Consider the following 18,574-nt stretch of genomic DNA (forward strand, 5'->3'; position numbering starts at 1 on the left):
AAGGTTTTAAACGCAGAGCCAACGAGCCTCAGCTGTGTTCAGTGCAGGGCAGGCTGAGGACGCAACGCAAGGTTTTAAACCCAGAGCCAACGAGCCTCAGCTGTGTTCTGTGCAGGGCAGGCTGAGGACGCAACGCAAGGTTTTAAACCCACAGCCAACGAGCCTCAGCTGTGCTCAGTGCAGGGCAGGCTGAGGAAGCAACGCAAGGTTTTAAACCCAGAGCCAACGAGCCTCAGCTGTGTTCTGTGGAAAGGAAATTGAGCTCATGAAGCAAGGCTTCAACACAAGGGACATGGAACACAACACAAGGCTTTAATCAAGGCTTTTGGGGTTGGGGGGGGGGGAGGGGGGGGCAGTACTGACCCCTCGGGGACGGGCACTTTTTTCTGGGCTTTGGGGGCCACGGGGTTGAGCTCTCCAGCAAACAGCGCCGTCACTTCCTCCGACACCTCCACCTCCTTCTGCTGAAGCTTCTGCACGTACTTCACCAGCTGCAGGATGCAGGACGCCTGGGAGTAGGGGAGGAGAAAGGAGAGAGAGAGAGAGAGCGAGAGAGAGAGGGAGGGAGAGATGGAGAGGGGAGTAGAGGTAGAGGGAAAGAGGGAGCACAGAGAAAGAGAGGGCAAGAGAGAGGAAGGGAGGGAGAGAGAGAGGCAGAGCGATAGAGAAAGATGAGAGAGAAAAAAAGAGAGAGGAAAGAAGAGTGGAAGGGGAAGAAAGACAGGAGAGGCAAAAAGGGGGGACAGAGATAGAGAGAGGGAAGGAGGGAGTGAGTGAGATTGATTAACAACAGGGTTGATCCTTACACAGGGGGGATGGCTCACTAATGGGGTTGGTTAACCCACCAAAAAAATAACCAGCTGGACGATAACAGCCGTAATTCCCATTCCGCCCCCGCCCCGCTCCCAGTCCCCGTTCTCACCCTCTCCTGCACCTCCAGGTTGGCGCTCTGCACAAAGAGGGGCAGCCTCTCTATGAGCAGCTGGGTGGTCTCCTGCGCGGCCTGGCCGTCTGGCGCCCCCTCCTGGCCACGCAGCACGGTGGCGAACAGCTTGGCGGCGTTCTGCACGTAGACCGCCTGGATGTGGCCCGGCAGGGTGGCCACCTTGGGCCGCAGCATGGCCTCCAGCGTCTGCGCGGGGTCGTCCAGGTGCCTGAGAGAGACCGGCGTGTTAGCGCTCTCCCACTCTGAACCGGGGGGGGACCAGTCACCCCCAGCACATCTTGGGTGCCACAAGACAGAGGTGGGCAATGAGGGCTGTATCTGTTTCTGGTTTACATGCAAACTTCTGGCCTTAATTACTTAACCAGTCCTAACATTTATGCCATACAGCATTTCAGCAGCATTCCTCAATCAGCACGAGTGACAGCCAAAGACTGTTCTTGTGTTCCTAAAGGAAACGCTCTACTGTAATCTAATCTACGGGTGAGCAGCGCTGGCGTACAGTCGATCAGCTCATTCGGCGGCTGGCGAGGGCACTCACTCGGCGAACTCCCCGCAGATCCACGCGGCGGCGTACAGGACCTCGCAGATGCCGTTGCGCTGCGTGTTGCCCGTCAGCAGGTGGGCGTTGTCCAGCAGCGTGGCCATCTGCGCCACGGCGAAGCCGCGGATGGCCTTCACGCGGATCGACACGTCCAGCATCTGGGAGGCGATGATGTGGCCGTGCCGCGTGCCCTCCAGGCGGGTCAGCTCCACCAGGATGCTGATGTACCTGCAACACGGCAGCGCTAATGCTAGCTCACCAATGTACTTGCAATACAGCCCACGCTAATGCTAGCTCACTGATGTACCTGCAACAGAGCAGCGCTAATGCTAGCTCACTGATGTACCTGCAACAGAGCAGGGCTAATGCTAGCTCACTGATGTACCTGCAACACAGCAGCGCTAATGCTAGCTCACCAATATACTTGCAATACAGCCACGCTAACGCTAGCTCACTGATGTACCTGCAACACAGCAGCGCTAATGCTAGCTCACCAATGTACTTGCAATACAGCCACGCTAATGCTAGCTCACTGATGTACCTGCAACACAGCAGCGCTAATGCTAGCTCACCAATGTACTTGCAATACAGCCACGCTAATGCTAGCTCACTGATGTACCTGCAACAGAGCACGGCTAATGCTAGCTCACTGATGTACCTGCAATACAGCAGTACTAACGCTAGCTCATTGATGTACCTGCAACACAGCAGGGCTAATGCTAGCTCACTGATGTACCTGCAATACAGCAGTACTAACGCTAGCTCATTGATGTACCTGCAACACAGCAGGGCTAATGCTAACTCACTGATGTACCTGCAACACAGCAGCGATGATGCTAGCATACCAATATCCCTGCAATACAGCAGCGCTAATGCTAGCTCACTGATGTACCTGCAACACAGCAGCGCTAATGCTAGCTCACTGATGTACCTGCAACACAGCAGCGCTAATGCTAGCTCACTGATGTCCAGGATACTGATGTACCTGAAACAACCTACTGTGCCTGCAACTCAGCAGCGGTAACAGCAGTTTACATACATAATCATTGGCCAGGTTACTGATGTAGCCGCAACACAGTGGTGCGAATGCTAGCTTTAGCATTGTCAGTAACTGCCTGGAACTGAAGTGCACAAGCAAACTGTGTAATGGCCTACACAGGCAGGTCCTGATTTGGACATGTGCCGGCAGTCATGACTCAAGACACAATGCTATACTGACCACTCAAATTTGGAGATGTAATGGAGTTAGCGGATACACAGTTGTACTGACCACTCAAAGTTGGTGATGTACTGGTAGCTGAGAGATGTTTGCTTGTACTGACCACTCAAAGTTGGTGATGTACTGGTAGCTGATAGATGTTTGCTGGTACTGACCACTCAAAGTTGGTGATGTACTGGTAGTTGCTCTGGCTGCAGATGTCGATGATCTTGGTGAGCAGCTCGTCGCGGTACGTGGTCCCCTCTGCCTTGTCCACATGCAGCATCAGCTTCTTCACAATCTCCATCAGGTTCTTCTTGGACACCTGGAGAGAGAGCGAGAGAGAGACGTGCCCACAAAATGAACAACAAGAGAACGGACGCAACGGAATCTGTTCCATAGACCCTGAAGGCATCACGTCACCTAAAATAGCCTGGATTTTGCACTTCCCTCTTAAAGGCATTGCTATGATGTGATAAGAGCATGCCCAGAACAATGGACATGTTATCGTGTGCACAAACAAAGCTATCAGAGCAAGAGAGAGATCAAGAACGGGGCTGGGCCATGTGAAGTCCAGTGTTCTGGAGGAGAATTTTTCCATTATGAAATCGAATTCACTTCCTCAGCTGAATCAGAACTGATCCCGATCTTGCCTATCATGCCACAGAACAGACACTGACCAGACTTGTATTTCAAGTGGTATGGCCTGAGCAGTCTGAACAGCGCTTGTTTAGCATGTGCGTTTACAGTGGTACAGCCGAATGACGACCAATCCTACCACGTCGTAGAGCAGAAATTTTAATAGTACATGTTAGCATCTGTTAGCATGCTTCAGAGTGTGTCTACAGTGCAACTGATAGTCGATCCTACCCTTCCACAGTGCAGGATCTTAGCATCTGTTTGCACACTGTAGCATGTGCATTCACAGTGGCGTGATGAGAGATACCACCATGCCGTAGAGCAGGATCTTAACAGAGCGCGTTAGCATCTGTTAGCGCACTGTAGCACGTGCATTCGCAGTGGTCTGAGGATTGATCCTACCATGCCGTAGAGCAGGATCTTAATAGAGCACGTTAGCATCTGTTAGCGCACTGTAGCACGTGCATTCGCAGTGGTGTGAAGAGTGATCCTACCATGCCGTAGAGCAGGTCCAGGGCCCTTAGCCGGATGGACTCGTCCTTGTCGTCCAGGCACTGCAGAATGAGATCCTTGTGGGACTGCACAGACTTGGGGTGGGTCTTCAGGATCTTGGACATGGCCAACAGGCCCAAGTACTTCACTGTAACACACACACAGAAAAAAAACTCTCTGGACAAAGGACACCAGTGAGTGTGCCAAACCTACCCTACGCAACAGGCGGGATGGACAATTCCAGCCCAAATACTCATCTGAAAACATGACTTCAATCATTGAGCGACGGACAGAACTGAAACCCAGTAGAGCCCAGGGCCCATGTTGCCCATGCCAGCACTACAAAGGGCTCATCCACCAGTGGAAAGGGCTGGACCCCTGCCCTGTTAGCTGGCTATCCTTCCATGCCATCTCAAACCGGGGCTGCCCAGCCCTGCTCCGGGAGATCTACCATCCTGTGTGGTGTCATTTCGACCATAATTTAGTACACCTGATATTAACAATTAGCAGCTCAACGAGATCTCTAGCTGTTGAATGGGGTGTGGATTGTTGGGGGTCGGAGTGAAACCCTGCAGGATGGCAGATCTCCAGCAACAGGGTTGGGCAGCCCAGCTGAAGACCACACAGAGAAGAAGTCAACTGGAGCCATTGGGACTGGAACTGTACACCCCGTGTCCCTACACGAAAGCCTCTACACAGCTGGGTTCCTCTGAATGCTAGTCTCAGTCTACACTCCGCAGAGCTTCTCAAACATGCTAAAGGCATCAGAGCGCCAGAGACTACATACATGCTACAGCTGAGCTTGCATGCTAACTGCCTCTGCATGTAGCAGACTACACCCCGAATGAGGGTCCCCTGGATTTCTTTGTATGGGGGGGGGGCAGTTGAAACCCCCTGCTCTAGTCAATAGACTGCCCCAACATGCTACAGTCCTCCTAGATTTTAAAACCAGCTTATACATTCTCTTTGGTTTATCAGAATATACGGCTCCCTATACAACACGCACTAACGTCTACAGCAGGGATCTGAAACTCAAATCCCGGAGGTGCACAATGTCTGCAGGTTTTTGCGGTTCCTTTTCGATTTGCAGCCAAGTTTGGCATTGGAAAAAAAAAAACACACTGCAGCCCTCCAGGAAGGGAGTTTGAGATACCTGGTCTACCGGTTCTCTATGATCTATATTCACCAACAAAATACACACAGAACATAAAGGAAAAAAAACCCACACAAACACAAAGGATTATGGGAAAATCACACCACGCAACATACAGAACACTCAACCATACGTGTGGGGCTTGACGTTTAGTTTTACTTCCTCCCTCTTATCAGCACTTTCCTTTTGCCTTTTTCGTATTTAAAAAAAATAAAATAAAAAATAAAAACACTGTTTTGACAGAATGCAAATTTTAAAAATAGAATCGAAGTAGGAATAGTGGCGTGAAAATATGAAAAATTGAAAGTGAAACACGGCTCAGGGGGCCAGGGCCAGTGCACTTACACCGTCAAAAATGACCATTTATCCTAAAGAAGCGGGAGAAGAAACTTAATTTAATAGAATTTAACTAGCAATTCAGCCTAATGCTCATCGTGTTTTTTTTCTAAGAAATGAAAAGACCATCCTGTATTCCTGCGCAATGAAATATATAAGGCAACAAAGCAAGCCCACACGCACTGCCTAGTCTACGCACGCCACTGTCAAATAGGGCTGAATCCGGATAACTCCAATCAAACCACAGATTTACAAAAAAAAAGAACTCGTTGCAAAATGCTTACACTGCGAAGTGCAATTACTAAAATTACTGGGGGTGCATACTGTAATTGACCTCTGCTGTGTACAACAGATCGAAATGAGTATTTTAATTAATTTACATTTCTTGAACCAATGACACGCAACGAGGTTACCTTAGTAATAGGACATTATAAAGGCCTAGGTGGTCTGACACACCACAAGTGAGCATTTTACAAAAATAACAAGACCTGTAACTTAAGTTTGACAAACAGTATTTAAAACTAAATACATAAATACAAATAAATGTAATTTTTGTGTGTTTTAACATCCCCGGATCAAGCCAACGAAACCAGCAAGTTGCAACAGTAAGTATGAAAAGGATTGTTTACATGGGATAGTTCTCACCACAGCTCAGAGTTTAAAAGGGACAGAGCTGGGTCACGAACGAACTGCCACAGAATTTGAATGGCCCTTTTTCGATTGGAGAGGGAAGTTATGCAAAACTGGAGTTATCCATAGGCCGATCGCGAGGATCCAGGCGGGATTCGCCACGAGCTACCACTGAAACACTCAGACAATGAGAGAATGACACACTGCAGGCATTGACAGAAGGCTCACAGTTCTGATCCGAGTCTTCGATCAGGATACGCAGCTTCTGCACACACAGCTGGGGGGGGGGGGGGGCACAGAAAGGGGCGGGGGGGTGGAGAGAAAGGCCATTACAATCCCCGCAAACACACACACACACAAACACACGCAAACACGCGCGCGTGAGCACACGAAGGCTGTCCACTCCACCTCCACCAGGTTTGTGTGCTCATTTGCTCTTGTAAGGAAATTCACCCACCCATCAATATAATTATTCAAAGTACACATTCACTGTATTCATAAATGTGAATCAGATTACATATTGCATTTTTTATTATAACATTTTCTCTGAATATCTGCTCAGCTAATATGAGAAATATGAGAGATATATGAGTTAGTGAGAGAAACATGTAATCTCTTGGGACTATACTGTTAGTTTCTGGCGAATAACTGCATTTAAATCCTTGACCTTTGCTGTTGTGTTTGCATTAGAAGTCATTCTGGGTGAGAGCTACTAAAATGCCAAGCAAATCGTGTAATATTGAATGTCACAGGGCAAGCTTTTCTTAGAACATAATTTGTTTTTAATAACTGGCAATCGTTTGTTTGGATATGCCATCAGTAATTAGCCATTAGCAAGTTTTCTAAACATGAACTCTTCAGTTAATTCTGAAGGTCACAGGTCAAGAGTTTCATTAGAGGGTTTCAGTAATGAGCTGTTTGGATAAGACACATTAGCACAATTTAACTGAGTATGTAAATGTGAATATGGTTCAAAGACAGCAGCATTTCATTTCCCATCATTATACTCTCTTAGCTCTCTTAATTCCCAAGTTTTATTACTGTATAATTAGCATAATTAGTACTCAGCTGTTTGGATAAGCCATCACAGTCCAACAAGTCAGTCCGGTTCATAATATTAAGAGCCACTTCATGTACAGTAAGACCATGCAGACCACACTGTATTAATAACCAACGGGATTAATGTGGGTTTAAAAAACAATTTAAAAAACGGCCGGTAAATCGGTTGGAGAGGAAAGGGTTACTGGCGGCAGACAGGAGTTGCTATAGAAACAGCTTACCTGGATGCTCGCGCTGTGATTGGGCATCCCCGAGGAGAGGGAGATCAGCACTGCATTCCAACAGACAAACATCAGTCAGGCCCACTGCATACAAACTGTCTTTTTAGGTTTAAAAGTTCAAAAGCCTAACCGGAGACAAGGGTGGCAAATTAGACCTGACTAGAAATCTTACATGTAGTGCATCTGTTGCTTGTTTTTTTTTTTTTTTGCCTGCAATGTTAAGTGCATTGTCCCTGATAAATAAATGATTAAATAAAAAACCCCAAGCATTGTCTGGGTGACGAGCAAGGAATACAAAATGCAATACCTCCAAAACCTTTCTGCCACGGGTATTAAGTGATTCTGGATATCAAAAACCACGCAGACAAATGAGCTGACCAATCTGCGTGACTAACGAAATGCATGCAGGCAAGTGCATTTGAATTATAGCCCATCCCAGGAAAAATAAATAAATTTAACGACTGTACGAAGGAACAGTCAAATGTGGCCATCGTTGTCAAATAAGTCACCCGGTTCTATGCTGGCTTAGAATACCAGGAAGAGCAGACAAACCTTCCACCTTCAATTTATGACCCTCGCAAACAAATTTACAAAATAAGAGAGCCACCAGGCAAATTCAAACGTGGTGCAAAATACCAGGTTCAAAGATAAAAAGCCAAACCCTCACTTAACAGAAAACCTCACTGTTAATCTAAAATGCAGTACGCTGCGAAGGAATTATCAGACAGCCAGACAGACAGAATTATCCTGCTATGAGACAGCAATGGGTAAATCGGCACTGACCTGCAATGACAGTGTTGACACATTCATACAGCAAGGACATGGCAGAGGTGCTGAGAGAGAGAGAGAGAGAGAGAGAGAGAAGGGAGACGAGACACAGAGGTGTGGGGGCGCAGAAGGAGAGTCCGTTAGCCGTTTGGAATAACTCCCAAATTAAGCGTGCAGATCGCTCGTGAGCGGAGCCGAGCCGGGGGTCTCTGAAGAGGCGTTACCTGTGGATGAGGTTCGTCAGCGGCTCGATCAGCTTCTTTCCCAAACGAGGCTCCAGGGGCGTCAGAGCGCCGAACTGGAGGAGAGAGACGCCGATTAGACAGAGCGGCGGGCGCTCACGGGCACTCCACTTCCACAGTATCGCTTTATTAATGCTTCTGCCCCAAGTCCTCAACACTGCTCCAACTGCCCTTAGAAAGAAAGGGCAGGCGCAGGCACACACACACACACACACACACACACACACACACACGCACGAGCACACACACAAACATGCACACACACACACACACACACACACACACAAGCACACACAAGCACACACACAAACATGACATGCACACACACACACAAGCACACACACACACACAACATGGACACGCACACACACACACACACAAGCGCACATACACACACACGCATGGACACGCATGCACACACACACAAGCACACACACACACACGGACACACACACACAAACATGGACACGCACACACACACACACACACACCACACAGACGCGGGGACACGCACACACACAAGCACACACACACGCACGAGCACACACACACGCATGGACACGCACACACAGACAAGCACACACACGCGCACACACACAAGCACACGCACGAGCACACACACAAACACGCATGGACACGCACACACACACAAACATGGACACACACACGCAGGGACACACACACACACAAGCACACACGCGCACACACACACACAAGCACACACACACACGCGGGGACACACACAAACATGGACACGCACACACACACACACAAGCACACAAGCACACACACGGGCACACGCACACAAGCACACACACGGGCACATACACACAAGCACACACACGGGCACACGCACATACACACACACGGGCACACGCACATACACACACACAAAGAACAGAGAGGTGGTGCAGTCCTGGTTCAATAATTATTTGCAATACATTGAATTCTTTAGATGCCAGTATAATAAAACTGGACATGTGGGATAGTAACAGCGTTTGGTTAAATTCTCAGAGATCAGCAGGAGTGTTATTTTAGAGTATTCAGAATATGCATTTGGCACCACTCTGACCAGACCACTCACCAGCTTGATAATTTTGATGAGGACCCAGTTGTTGGTGGATGAGGTCATCAGCTTGAAGAAGAGGGGTGCCAGGGACAGGTAGTTTTTGGGGTTTCTCCGGGCCAGTTCACAGATGACATTCACCGCTGCTGACTGCACCCCTGGGAGATGGGACATGGGGGTGGGGTGGGGGACAGCATTTTTGAGCAATCTGCACGGTTATGGGTTTGAAAGGCAAAGATGTTGTCCTCAGGTAACCGTTCAGTGAAATGTAATGAATACCTTCCAACAGAAAGCTTCAGCGTCTGTCTCCTTTCAGGGCAATGACCCTCCATGACTCTCACTCAGTCTCGCACTCAGAAACTAACACAAGAGGTGGAAAATCCAGGCTCCAGTCACCTGGATTTGCCAATTAGCACAATCTTTCAGCCAGGAAGTAGGTAGAACTAATTAGTGAAATCAGCTGGCTGAGTTCACGGGTGGAAGAAACACCTGGCAGGACTTTCCACCTCTGAAATAACACTCACACTCCCCCCCTAAAACCAACCAGTCGACTCACCCTCCTAACAAAACTTCACCTTGCCTACAATTCTCAGTATGTTGAGCACTTACTGAAGCACAAACACTCCCCCACCACCAGAACAACTGGGCATTTCACTTCCTCTTTCCCTCCCATTTCATTTTTAAAGGGATAGCTCACCACAAAAAAAGTGAGCACTTAGCCACATTAGGACGTTAGCAAATTTCTCATGAACATCTAATCTTGTGAATCCTTGTTAACTGACAAATAAATTATTTGAGCAATTTTAAAAAAGTTTTTTTTAGAAAGAATAAGCACTACGCAGAGGCTGAACTGCCCGCCAGACAGACCCACAGGAAGGGACCGAACCCTGGCCATGCAGAGGGGCGACTCAGTCGGACCAAGACGCAGCTGCCCTACCGAACAGCACCGCACAGTCAACCCAAAGCGTTCATTTCTGGGGTGCAGCACCATCTTTAGGCTCCGCCTCTCTCACCGGGGTCGGGGTCCTCCAGCTTCTCTTTGAGCCGGGGGAAGGCGGGGCGCAGAGACTCGGGGTACTTGAGGAACACCTTGTACATGATGAGCACCGCTTTCTTCCGAATGTAGGGCTTGGTGTGGGACATCTGAGACGGAGGAGGAGGAGGAGGAAGAGGAGAACGTGAGGAGAACCGCAGCCGTGGCAACGCAAAGGCACGGCCAAGAGTCGTGACGGGACAGAACAGGGCCTCACCAGGGTCATGATGTCATTGGCCAGGTCCCGGGCGAGGTCAGGGGTCACAAAACACGACAGGCCGGTCAGAGCCACACCTGTATCGTACTGATTAGGACTGCTGAGATCCTGGGGGGAGAGAGAGGAAGAGAGAGAGAGAGAGGGAGGGAGCAAGGGAGGCAGAGAGAAAACAAGAGAGAGAGGGAGGGAGAGAGAGACAGAGAGAGGTGGGATGCAACACTAGTTCAGTACACAGAAAGGCAGAAAACTGGAAAAACACAGGTGGGCGGGAGTAAAATGGCAGAGACCGACCTTGCGAATCTGATTGGTGGTCAGCATAATGACATCAGTGCCTTCGTGGAAACACTGGGAGGCTGCCAGGTAACCGATCCTCTGGGAAGGGGGGGGGGAAAATGAGTTAATCCAGAGGGGCAGACGAGCAACTGCCAGGGGAGGGCAAACGAACTGGGGTAACGGAACACTGACAGGACAGAACCCTAACGGGACAGACACACGGACACGGCATCTCATAACAACAATCATCATCATCGTCATCAGCATCACCATCCTCGTCATCAGCTTCACTTGTAAGGGGCTTTTTGTAAGGGGCTTCCTCCACAAGATATTCAAACCCTACATGCCAGTCAGATCCCTCCGTTCTGCTACCTCAGGACGCCTAGCACCTCCCCCTCTTCGCACCTGCACTTCCAGAACACGTCTCCTGTCTGTTCTGGCCCCACGATGGTGGAATGACCTCCCTGTGGAGGTCAGAACAGCTGAGACACTGACCCATTTCAAACGACGACTGAAGACTCACCTCTTCAGGCTGCACCTCTCCCCATCCCTCCCTACCCCCCTGTAAATGACTGTAAGCTCAGGGTTGTAACTAGGCAGCTGTTTCGTAGGTGACTTAGGTGCATTAACTGACTTAACTACTGCTTGTATTTTTTCCATAGATTGCGTTGTTGCCGTTCTCGTTGTGTTAGTGTTAATCAGTTTAACCTTCAGGGTCCAAGTTGAACTATGCGGTTGTTCCCTGCACTTGGACCGGTACTTCTCTCTAGGGGTTTCGTCATACTTGTTCCTGGTTATGGTTATACACTTTGTTGTACGTCGCTCTGGATAAGAGCGTCTGCCAAATGCCTGTAATGTAATGTAATGTAATGCTTTCCATACATCATGTTCAAGGTGCGCAGAAGGAGCTGTTGGAAAAGCAGGCCCGTCTACAGCATTCTCAGACAGGTCTCCAGAGGAGGGGCCTCACCTTGTAGGTGAACTTGGAGGAGCTCATCACCTCCACGATGTTGAACGCGGCCCAGCTCACGTCGTAGCCCAGCATCTGCAACTGTCAACACCAGAGCAGAGGCGGAGGACTGAGTATCTATGGTGTCACCAGCACTGCGTGAACCCCTGCAGCGGGAGCTAGCGGCAGCTCTCCGCGCAGGTGCGGCGAGTGTGTACAACAAACGAGGCACAGCAAAGAACTCGCAGCCCTCATCACAAATGGAAGCTCATGCGGTTTTGACACCTCTACAAGCATCTCATACTGAAAAAAAATGCTTGTCGAGTTTGTCAGATGTGGTTAATTTTAGATTAAATTCATTTCCTGAAGCGAGGGAAGGGAGGTGGGATCGCCGGAGCTCGGGTGTCGCCGTGGTGCAGTCCGGTCTTACGTATGTGAGCTTGCAGACGGCGTTGGCCTTGACTGCGATGTTGTCCTGTTTGAGCTCCTGCTTGATCTCATCAATGCAGGTGGAGATGTACTTTGCCTGAAAGAGAGAAAGAAAGAAAGAAAGAGAGAGAGAGAGAGAGAGAGAAACTCAGACAGGTACAACACTGAAGCACAAAAATTCTGCCTGAGTAACTAGGAAGCAATATCTATATACAGCTCTCGAGAAAGATAAAAGACCACATCAAGTTTTCAGTTTCACAGTTTATGGTATGTGTCAGATCAAAATCAAACTGATATTCTCTCATGAACTATTGACCACATTTCATTTGTTGTTCAGAACATTTGTTTGCAGGAAATGACAAATGCTGACTAAAAATACAGCACTGTCAGACACTGACTAAAGCAAACTAAAGTTTATACCCACAAATAAATAATAAATATAACAACGGATTTGCTTAGGAAGGGTTCAACAATCAATATTTGGCAGAGTAACTCCGATGCTTCTTCAAAAAATATGGGGCGGTCTCAATTTTTTCCAGAGCCGCATTATTTAGTCACTGGACTGCAGAACCGAGACGTCTTTCTTTACAACACAGTGAGCCGTTTATCATGTTTGAGCAGTAAGGAAATTGCGAAGAAGAGAGCCTCTATTCTTCCCATTTCCTGATGCAGTACCATGGGCATGACTAAATACCCTCAAACAGACAATGAACACGGATAAACAAGGGTGCACATAGGCCCTGACCTGCATGCAATCAGTCCACATTGCACACACATGCTTACGGACACACACGGATGCTCCGACACCACCACCACCACATCCACACAAAACACATCACACACACACACACACAACAATGAATGCGCACCATACCACACCAACGACACCCCCACAAACACAACACAATGCATGCGTACACACACACACACACACACACAGGCCTGTGTGCTGCTGGTCATGTGCCTTCAGTCATAAGACATCAAAGTGACAGGAAGGGAGGCCGGGAGAAATTGAATTTGTGAGCGGAGAAGCGTCTGGTGAAAGGGCGGGCGGAACGGGGCAGAGCAGGAGCCACTTTTTTTTTAAATCACCAGATGGTGGCGCTCATCTCCACACCGTTCCATTCATTCACAACCTCCAGCCACTGAGACGAACTGAGATGCACTGAGATGCACTGAGACGCACCATTACATTACATTACAGGCATTTAGCAGACGCTCTTATCCAGAGCGACTTACACAACTTTTACATAGCATTTTACATTGTATCCATTTATACAGCTGGATTTATACTGAAGCAATTCCGGTTAAGTACCTTGCTCAAGGGTACAACGGCAGTGTCCTTACCCGGGAATCGAACCTGCGACCTTTCGGTTACAAGCCCAGTTCCTTACCCACTGTGCTACACTCCGACCAAGAGGCACTGAGACGCACCAAGAGGCACTGAGACGCACCAAGAGGCACTGAGACGCACCAAGAGGCACTGAGACGCTGCTCCAGAGCTGGACTCCAGCGCCGAGGCCTTTCAGGTAACCATGAGAACAACAGGCTCTCTCCGCCAGACAGACGAGTCTGCGGGATGCCCAAGCCCCGCCCACAGCTCCGGCGAGAGTCAGGCTCTCCTTCCCCGCACCTCCTTCCCTGCACCTCCTTTCTGAACCTCTCTCTTCACTGCGAGAACTACGAGCGGAACCACGACACCGTGACCACTGGGGGACAGGAGCCGGGCAGAGCTCTGGGCTTGTGCTTGTGTTGCATTCGTCATCACAGTACACTTCCCATCTGTTTGCTGTGATAGAGCCCTTATTACTTCCCTGTTACATTCATTCTACTTTACACCAGGCCGGCCAGTGGAGGATGAGCTCCCCCCTCTGTAGCCGGGTTCCACTCGAGATTTCAACCCATTTTCTTCCCACCGGGGAGTTGGTGGCTTCAGGCCTGGTTTTTTCTCAGTTGTCCTTCTGTTTCTCTATAAAGCATCTCTGTGACCGTTCTCTGTTGAAAGCACTACACAAATTAAATTGCTTTAATTTGATTTTGTCCAATCACATTTCTTTCCAAGACTGCAGACGGTAGGAGTCTGACTACAGCAGAGGAGTCGCTCAGAAAGGTTTCCAACAGTATCCACTTTTGAATTGCATTTTCCCTTTATGGAGTCATCCATCGGCCCCAGCCAATCAGAAGACAGCAGACTGCAAGGGCTAACCAATAGCAGAGTGTCTCTAGGAGACGTTTGCTACCTCGGAAGTATTTATCAAGTATCTGTATGGAGATTAGCCAAACCTAAAAGCTATGCCATCCGGATGCCTGAGTCATAAGGTAGCCGGTTGCTAGGAAACGCTTTTGACGGGCAGGCTAGTGAGGTCAGCTTCGTCCTAGGCCTTGATGAACACAGCTGTACACAAGGCGATCCTCATCCAACCTGACCAAAGAGCAGGTGACACAGTACCCAGGAACCGCACTTTTAATTCCAGTCTGGGTAATAAAAAAAAGGAGTTACAGACATTACATTTATTTAGCAGACCCACTTGTCCAGTGATGGACAACATGAAAACACAAAGTGCAGCCATAATGGCTGTCCCCTAATAATGGTGCTTAAACAGGCCCTGTTTGCCTGCCAGATTAGATTTCCAACAGCCTGACAGTGATAACCTCACCATCTGTCCCTCACGTAAAACCTGATGCTGGTTACAAAGAACGAGCGAAGGGGTGGGCTGTAGATCCCTGTTTACACACACACACACACACACAGAGACACACACACACACACACACACACACACACACACACACACACACACACACACACACACACACACACACACACACACACACACCACACACACACCACACACCACCCCACACACACACACCACACACACACACACACACACACACACACACACACACACACACACACAGAGCAGGGGCCCTCGAGAACACACCGCAGCGAGGCCTGCATGCACTCACCGACAGCGCGCCCCAGTATCATTAATATTTCACAGCGTGGCCCAGTGTTCCCCAGGAGGCGAACGCCCAAACTAGGCGTGTGATGTCAGGTTAGGCTACATACTGGGGACTGTGACCTAACAAATGCAGTTACCTGACAAACGCAAGACAAGCACAGCGGATAAACCTGCCAGACTCATGCAGAGGGAAACAGACAGGAATATGATTTATGATTCATTTTTACACATGTACGGCATGACATGACATCGGAAGAGGTGCACTCAAAATACTATGTCAGCTATTGGTTTAGATAAGAGTAGAAAACAGGTAACCAGTGAATTCAGCTAACATTAAAAGAAACCAACTGCCAACTAAATTTTCAACATCTGCTACACAATCAAAATCCGTTTCCTTATAACGCTCACAGGTCAGGTGCACTGCCCCATTGTTGACTGAATGATTTACCTGACTGACAGCACACGAAGCACAGATTGATTCAGCCTTGATAAAATAATGCATGTCACAAGCACTCTGCGTTCAAATTTAAAATTAGCACAAAAATGGCCAGCGTATTACCTTCTACTACCCAGCTAATTCAGAAGACATGAGCAATGAACACCATATTGTCATAAGGAGAAAATTCCCTGCTGTTAAGAGCAGTTATGTTAATGTAGGCAGCAGGTCATAAGGAATGAGGTGTTCATTGTCCGACACAGTAACCGCCTTGAGGGCAATAAAATGACATACTGGACCATGCTGAAGACAACACCGCACGCGAACACTTTTTAAGCTTATTAAGGGAAATCTCAGGACAGTTACTTTCGACGAAGCTTCCGCTGTGCCCAAATCCACAAAAACTAAAGCAATTCGGCTGGGCTGGTTCTGCAGCATATAACACTGACAAAGCACAAGATATCAAAATTTAAGACATGAAAACATGCCCTCAAGTGTAGCATTATGCATCACGTCCCTCTACCACCAAGATCACATTAGAGAAATTTGTTTTAAAAATAAAAACAACACTGATACAATGGAATAGAATTTTGACTTAAAATTCTGATTCCAGAAGCACCGGTTAAGGGAGCAGACATAGGCTAAAATCTATGCCATTTAACATAAGCAGGAAATGTTTAAAACCTGCAAAATTTCCGACAGAAATCACACCCGCACAACACCGAGAATGGTCTCCAACGTAGAACATAAAGTTGCGGCTCTACACTGGTTGCCTTTTCGGTTGTACCGTTTGGACTTCTGTGGAAATGTGGCTTAAAGTAAAGTACTTATTGACGCCAATATATTTCATATTACATACAATTCAACGTTAAGCCAACACAAGCAAGACACTTGAATGAACTAGACTGTGCTTTGACAGATGCTTTGCATTTGCGTGCTGGTTGCAAATAGATTGCGATCGAGAGCTCATCAGTCATTAGTTCAATAAACTGAGTCACACAGGTGAAAAATATAGTCGACCATCAACCCTTCGTTCGGTTACATATCTGGCGCACATAAGCAGTTTAAAAGGGATGTCATTTTCAGCTGAGGGACGACAACTGGAAGAAGAAGCTTATTAAGTGAAACTGTTGTCATTCCCGGGGCCTACATCAATAAGCTCCGCGCGTCCAAATCTCTCACTTCTGCAATGTTAGCACTTTAATGTTAGCTAACGGTAACTTTAGCTAGTTAGCTAGCTACCTAGCTCGGATTACATCCCCAACATGCGCGTTAAACGCCACAGATTCCAGTCTGCTGTGGTGACACTATTAAAAAAATATATACACTAGTAGATCACAAACCTGGATAAAATAACTAACCTAGGCGGACCAATTGTGATGAGAACTGACAGCTCGTTTGCTAGCTAATGATATGTTGTAATGCCAAGCAAGCGAGCATTTTTTAGCTAGCATCAGTCAGCTGGCAAGTCAGGTTTAACGAATTGAGTCTTGAAACGTTAACTTAGCTAGTCTATCTATATATTTTTACAGTTCGCATTCACGAAAGTTATTATTACCCGGCTCTGACTTTACACATTTGCTTACCTAGGGAATGTTAGTTCGTTGCAAATAAAAAAATACAAATAGCCGACTGGTCAGCTAATCAACTTGCTAGCTTACGTTAGTGCACTACTAGACTAGCTAACGTTACAGCAGGGAAACAAGCTGACAGTAAACCAACTAGTCTAGTCTAAATACGTTAACCTGGGAAGCCAGAGATATGTAGCTAGCTAGCGTTAGCCCAACAGCATCTTTCTCTGCATTCGTTTATTTCTAACCCAAACGAATAGCTGTTCTTTCAGTAGAATTAGCTACACTGGAAGAGGTTTAGCTTGCATGCTAACGTTAGCCAACGTTACCGGTCTAGTGTTCAACGTAGTATTGGGTTTATTTGGCTGCCTTATTTTGCTGGTTCGATTCAAACAGAAGTCTAAAGTTGCGCCAATTGTTAACGTTAGGCAGTATTTCTTTGACAGTTAAAAATGTAATAATGGTATTTGTCTCACCTCATCTTCTTTGTGATTTCTTATGCCACGTACTAGGTCCTGAAGGTTTTTATCGAACATCCGATCGATGCTCCCTTTAACTATCTTCAGAGCCATGACTGCAGGCGAGTATCTTGTCACTGCTGTCCTGCGTGACGGAGAGGCAAGCTGGGGTTTCTCAGGAGCAAGCCGACCCCACCGGACAGTCTCTAACCTACGCGGACAGCGTCCTCGCCGGTGGTACCGTTTTAAAATCCAGGCCTGATGACAAGACGAGGCTGGATGGGTGGTACTGTAGCTTAAGAAATGCTAGCTAAGTGCTGATCCGGCTAGGAAATGGCTGACAAAATGGCGTCGAGTCAGCTGACTGTATGTCACTGGCTGGCGCTCTGTACGCCAGAAGCGCAGAACGTCGTCAGCGCAGTCAGTCGTGCGGCCAAAAGCAGGTAACATTAGTTTGGCTTGCTCGTTGCACTTCACTGACCCACACAGAAGTGTCTGATTATTTGCAGGTTGATTCTGCAGCTGCGTACAAATGTGAATCTTGCTGACTCGGCTGACGCTATTTGCTTCATACTGCTATATAATTCGGTTAAATTACATCCATGCCTGTTGCACCAAGTTGTGACTAATTTATATGATGTGCACTCATGTTCCTGTACGATTAGTGCCTATACGTGGATACAGGCAAAATAATAATCTTTACTTTGTGTGCTTTTCAGAATATAACCATTGCTTAATGGTTTTTTAACCGATTTTTATTTGCTGGGATCTACATATTCGACACCAGTGCTGCTGTTCTATGTAGTGCTACATAGATCATATTATTGTTTCTCTTGAGGTGACCATGTGTAATTTGAACAATATCCTGCGGTCGTTGGACGTGACCTCAGTGGTTGGAAATACATTATTTTTGTAGATTCTCTACTCGAGAGCTTAAACCCACTGGCATGCG

The 18,574-nt window shown here is 47.7% G+C and overlaps 1 protein-coding gene across 6 annotated transcripts in view; it reads right to left on the minus strand.

Annotated features, from left to right (window-relative positions):
• Positions 1-18,071, minus strand: part of LOC135252381 (AP-3 complex subunit delta-1-like) — a 35,955-nt gene extending 17,884 nt beyond the window's left edge. For 3 of the 6 annotated variants that reach the window (XM_064330370.1, XM_064330371.1, XM_064330373.1), the window contains exons 1-16: positions 17,641-18,070; positions 12,194-12,289; positions 11,785-11,865; positions 10,833-10,913; positions 10,542-10,649; positions 10,305-10,434; positions 9,310-9,449; positions 8,208-8,281; positions 7,999-8,048; positions 7,216-7,265; positions 6,164-6,212; positions 3,819-3,964; positions 2,862-3,010; positions 1,485-1,715; positions 923-1,154; positions 364-509 (exon numbers count right to left, since the gene is read on the minus strand). In XM_064330370.1, coding sequence (XP_064186440.1) covers positions 364-509; positions 923-1,154; positions 1,485-1,715; positions 2,862-3,010; positions 3,819-3,964; positions 6,164-6,212; positions 7,216-7,265; positions 7,999-8,048; positions 8,208-8,281; positions 9,310-9,449; positions 10,305-10,434; positions 10,542-10,649; positions 10,833-10,913; positions 11,785-11,865; positions 12,194-12,289; positions 17,641-17,736 — 1,859 coding nt within the window. In that variant the 5' untranslated portion in view covers positions 17,737-18,070. Of the gene's footprint in view, positions 1-363; positions 510-922; positions 1,155-1,484; positions 1,716-2,861; positions 3,011-3,818; positions 3,965-6,163; positions 6,213-7,215; positions 7,266-7,998; positions 8,049-8,207; positions 8,282-9,309; positions 9,450-10,304; positions 10,435-10,541; positions 10,650-10,832; positions 10,914-11,784; positions 11,866-12,193; positions 12,290-17,640 lie in introns of all 6 variants that reach the window. The other 3 variants (XM_064330368.1, XM_064330367.1, XM_064330372.1) reach the window with 2 other exon arrangements.
• Between the last annotated feature and the right edge of the window lie 503 nt (positions 18,072-18,574).

Source organism: Anguilla rostrata, chromosome 4 (genome assembly GCF_018555375.3).
Source record: "Anguilla rostrata isolate EN2019 chromosome 4, ASM1855537v3, whole genome shotgun sequence".
Lineage (NCBI taxonomy): Eukaryota > Metazoa > Chordata > Actinopteri > Anguilliformes > Anguillidae > Anguilla > Anguilla rostrata.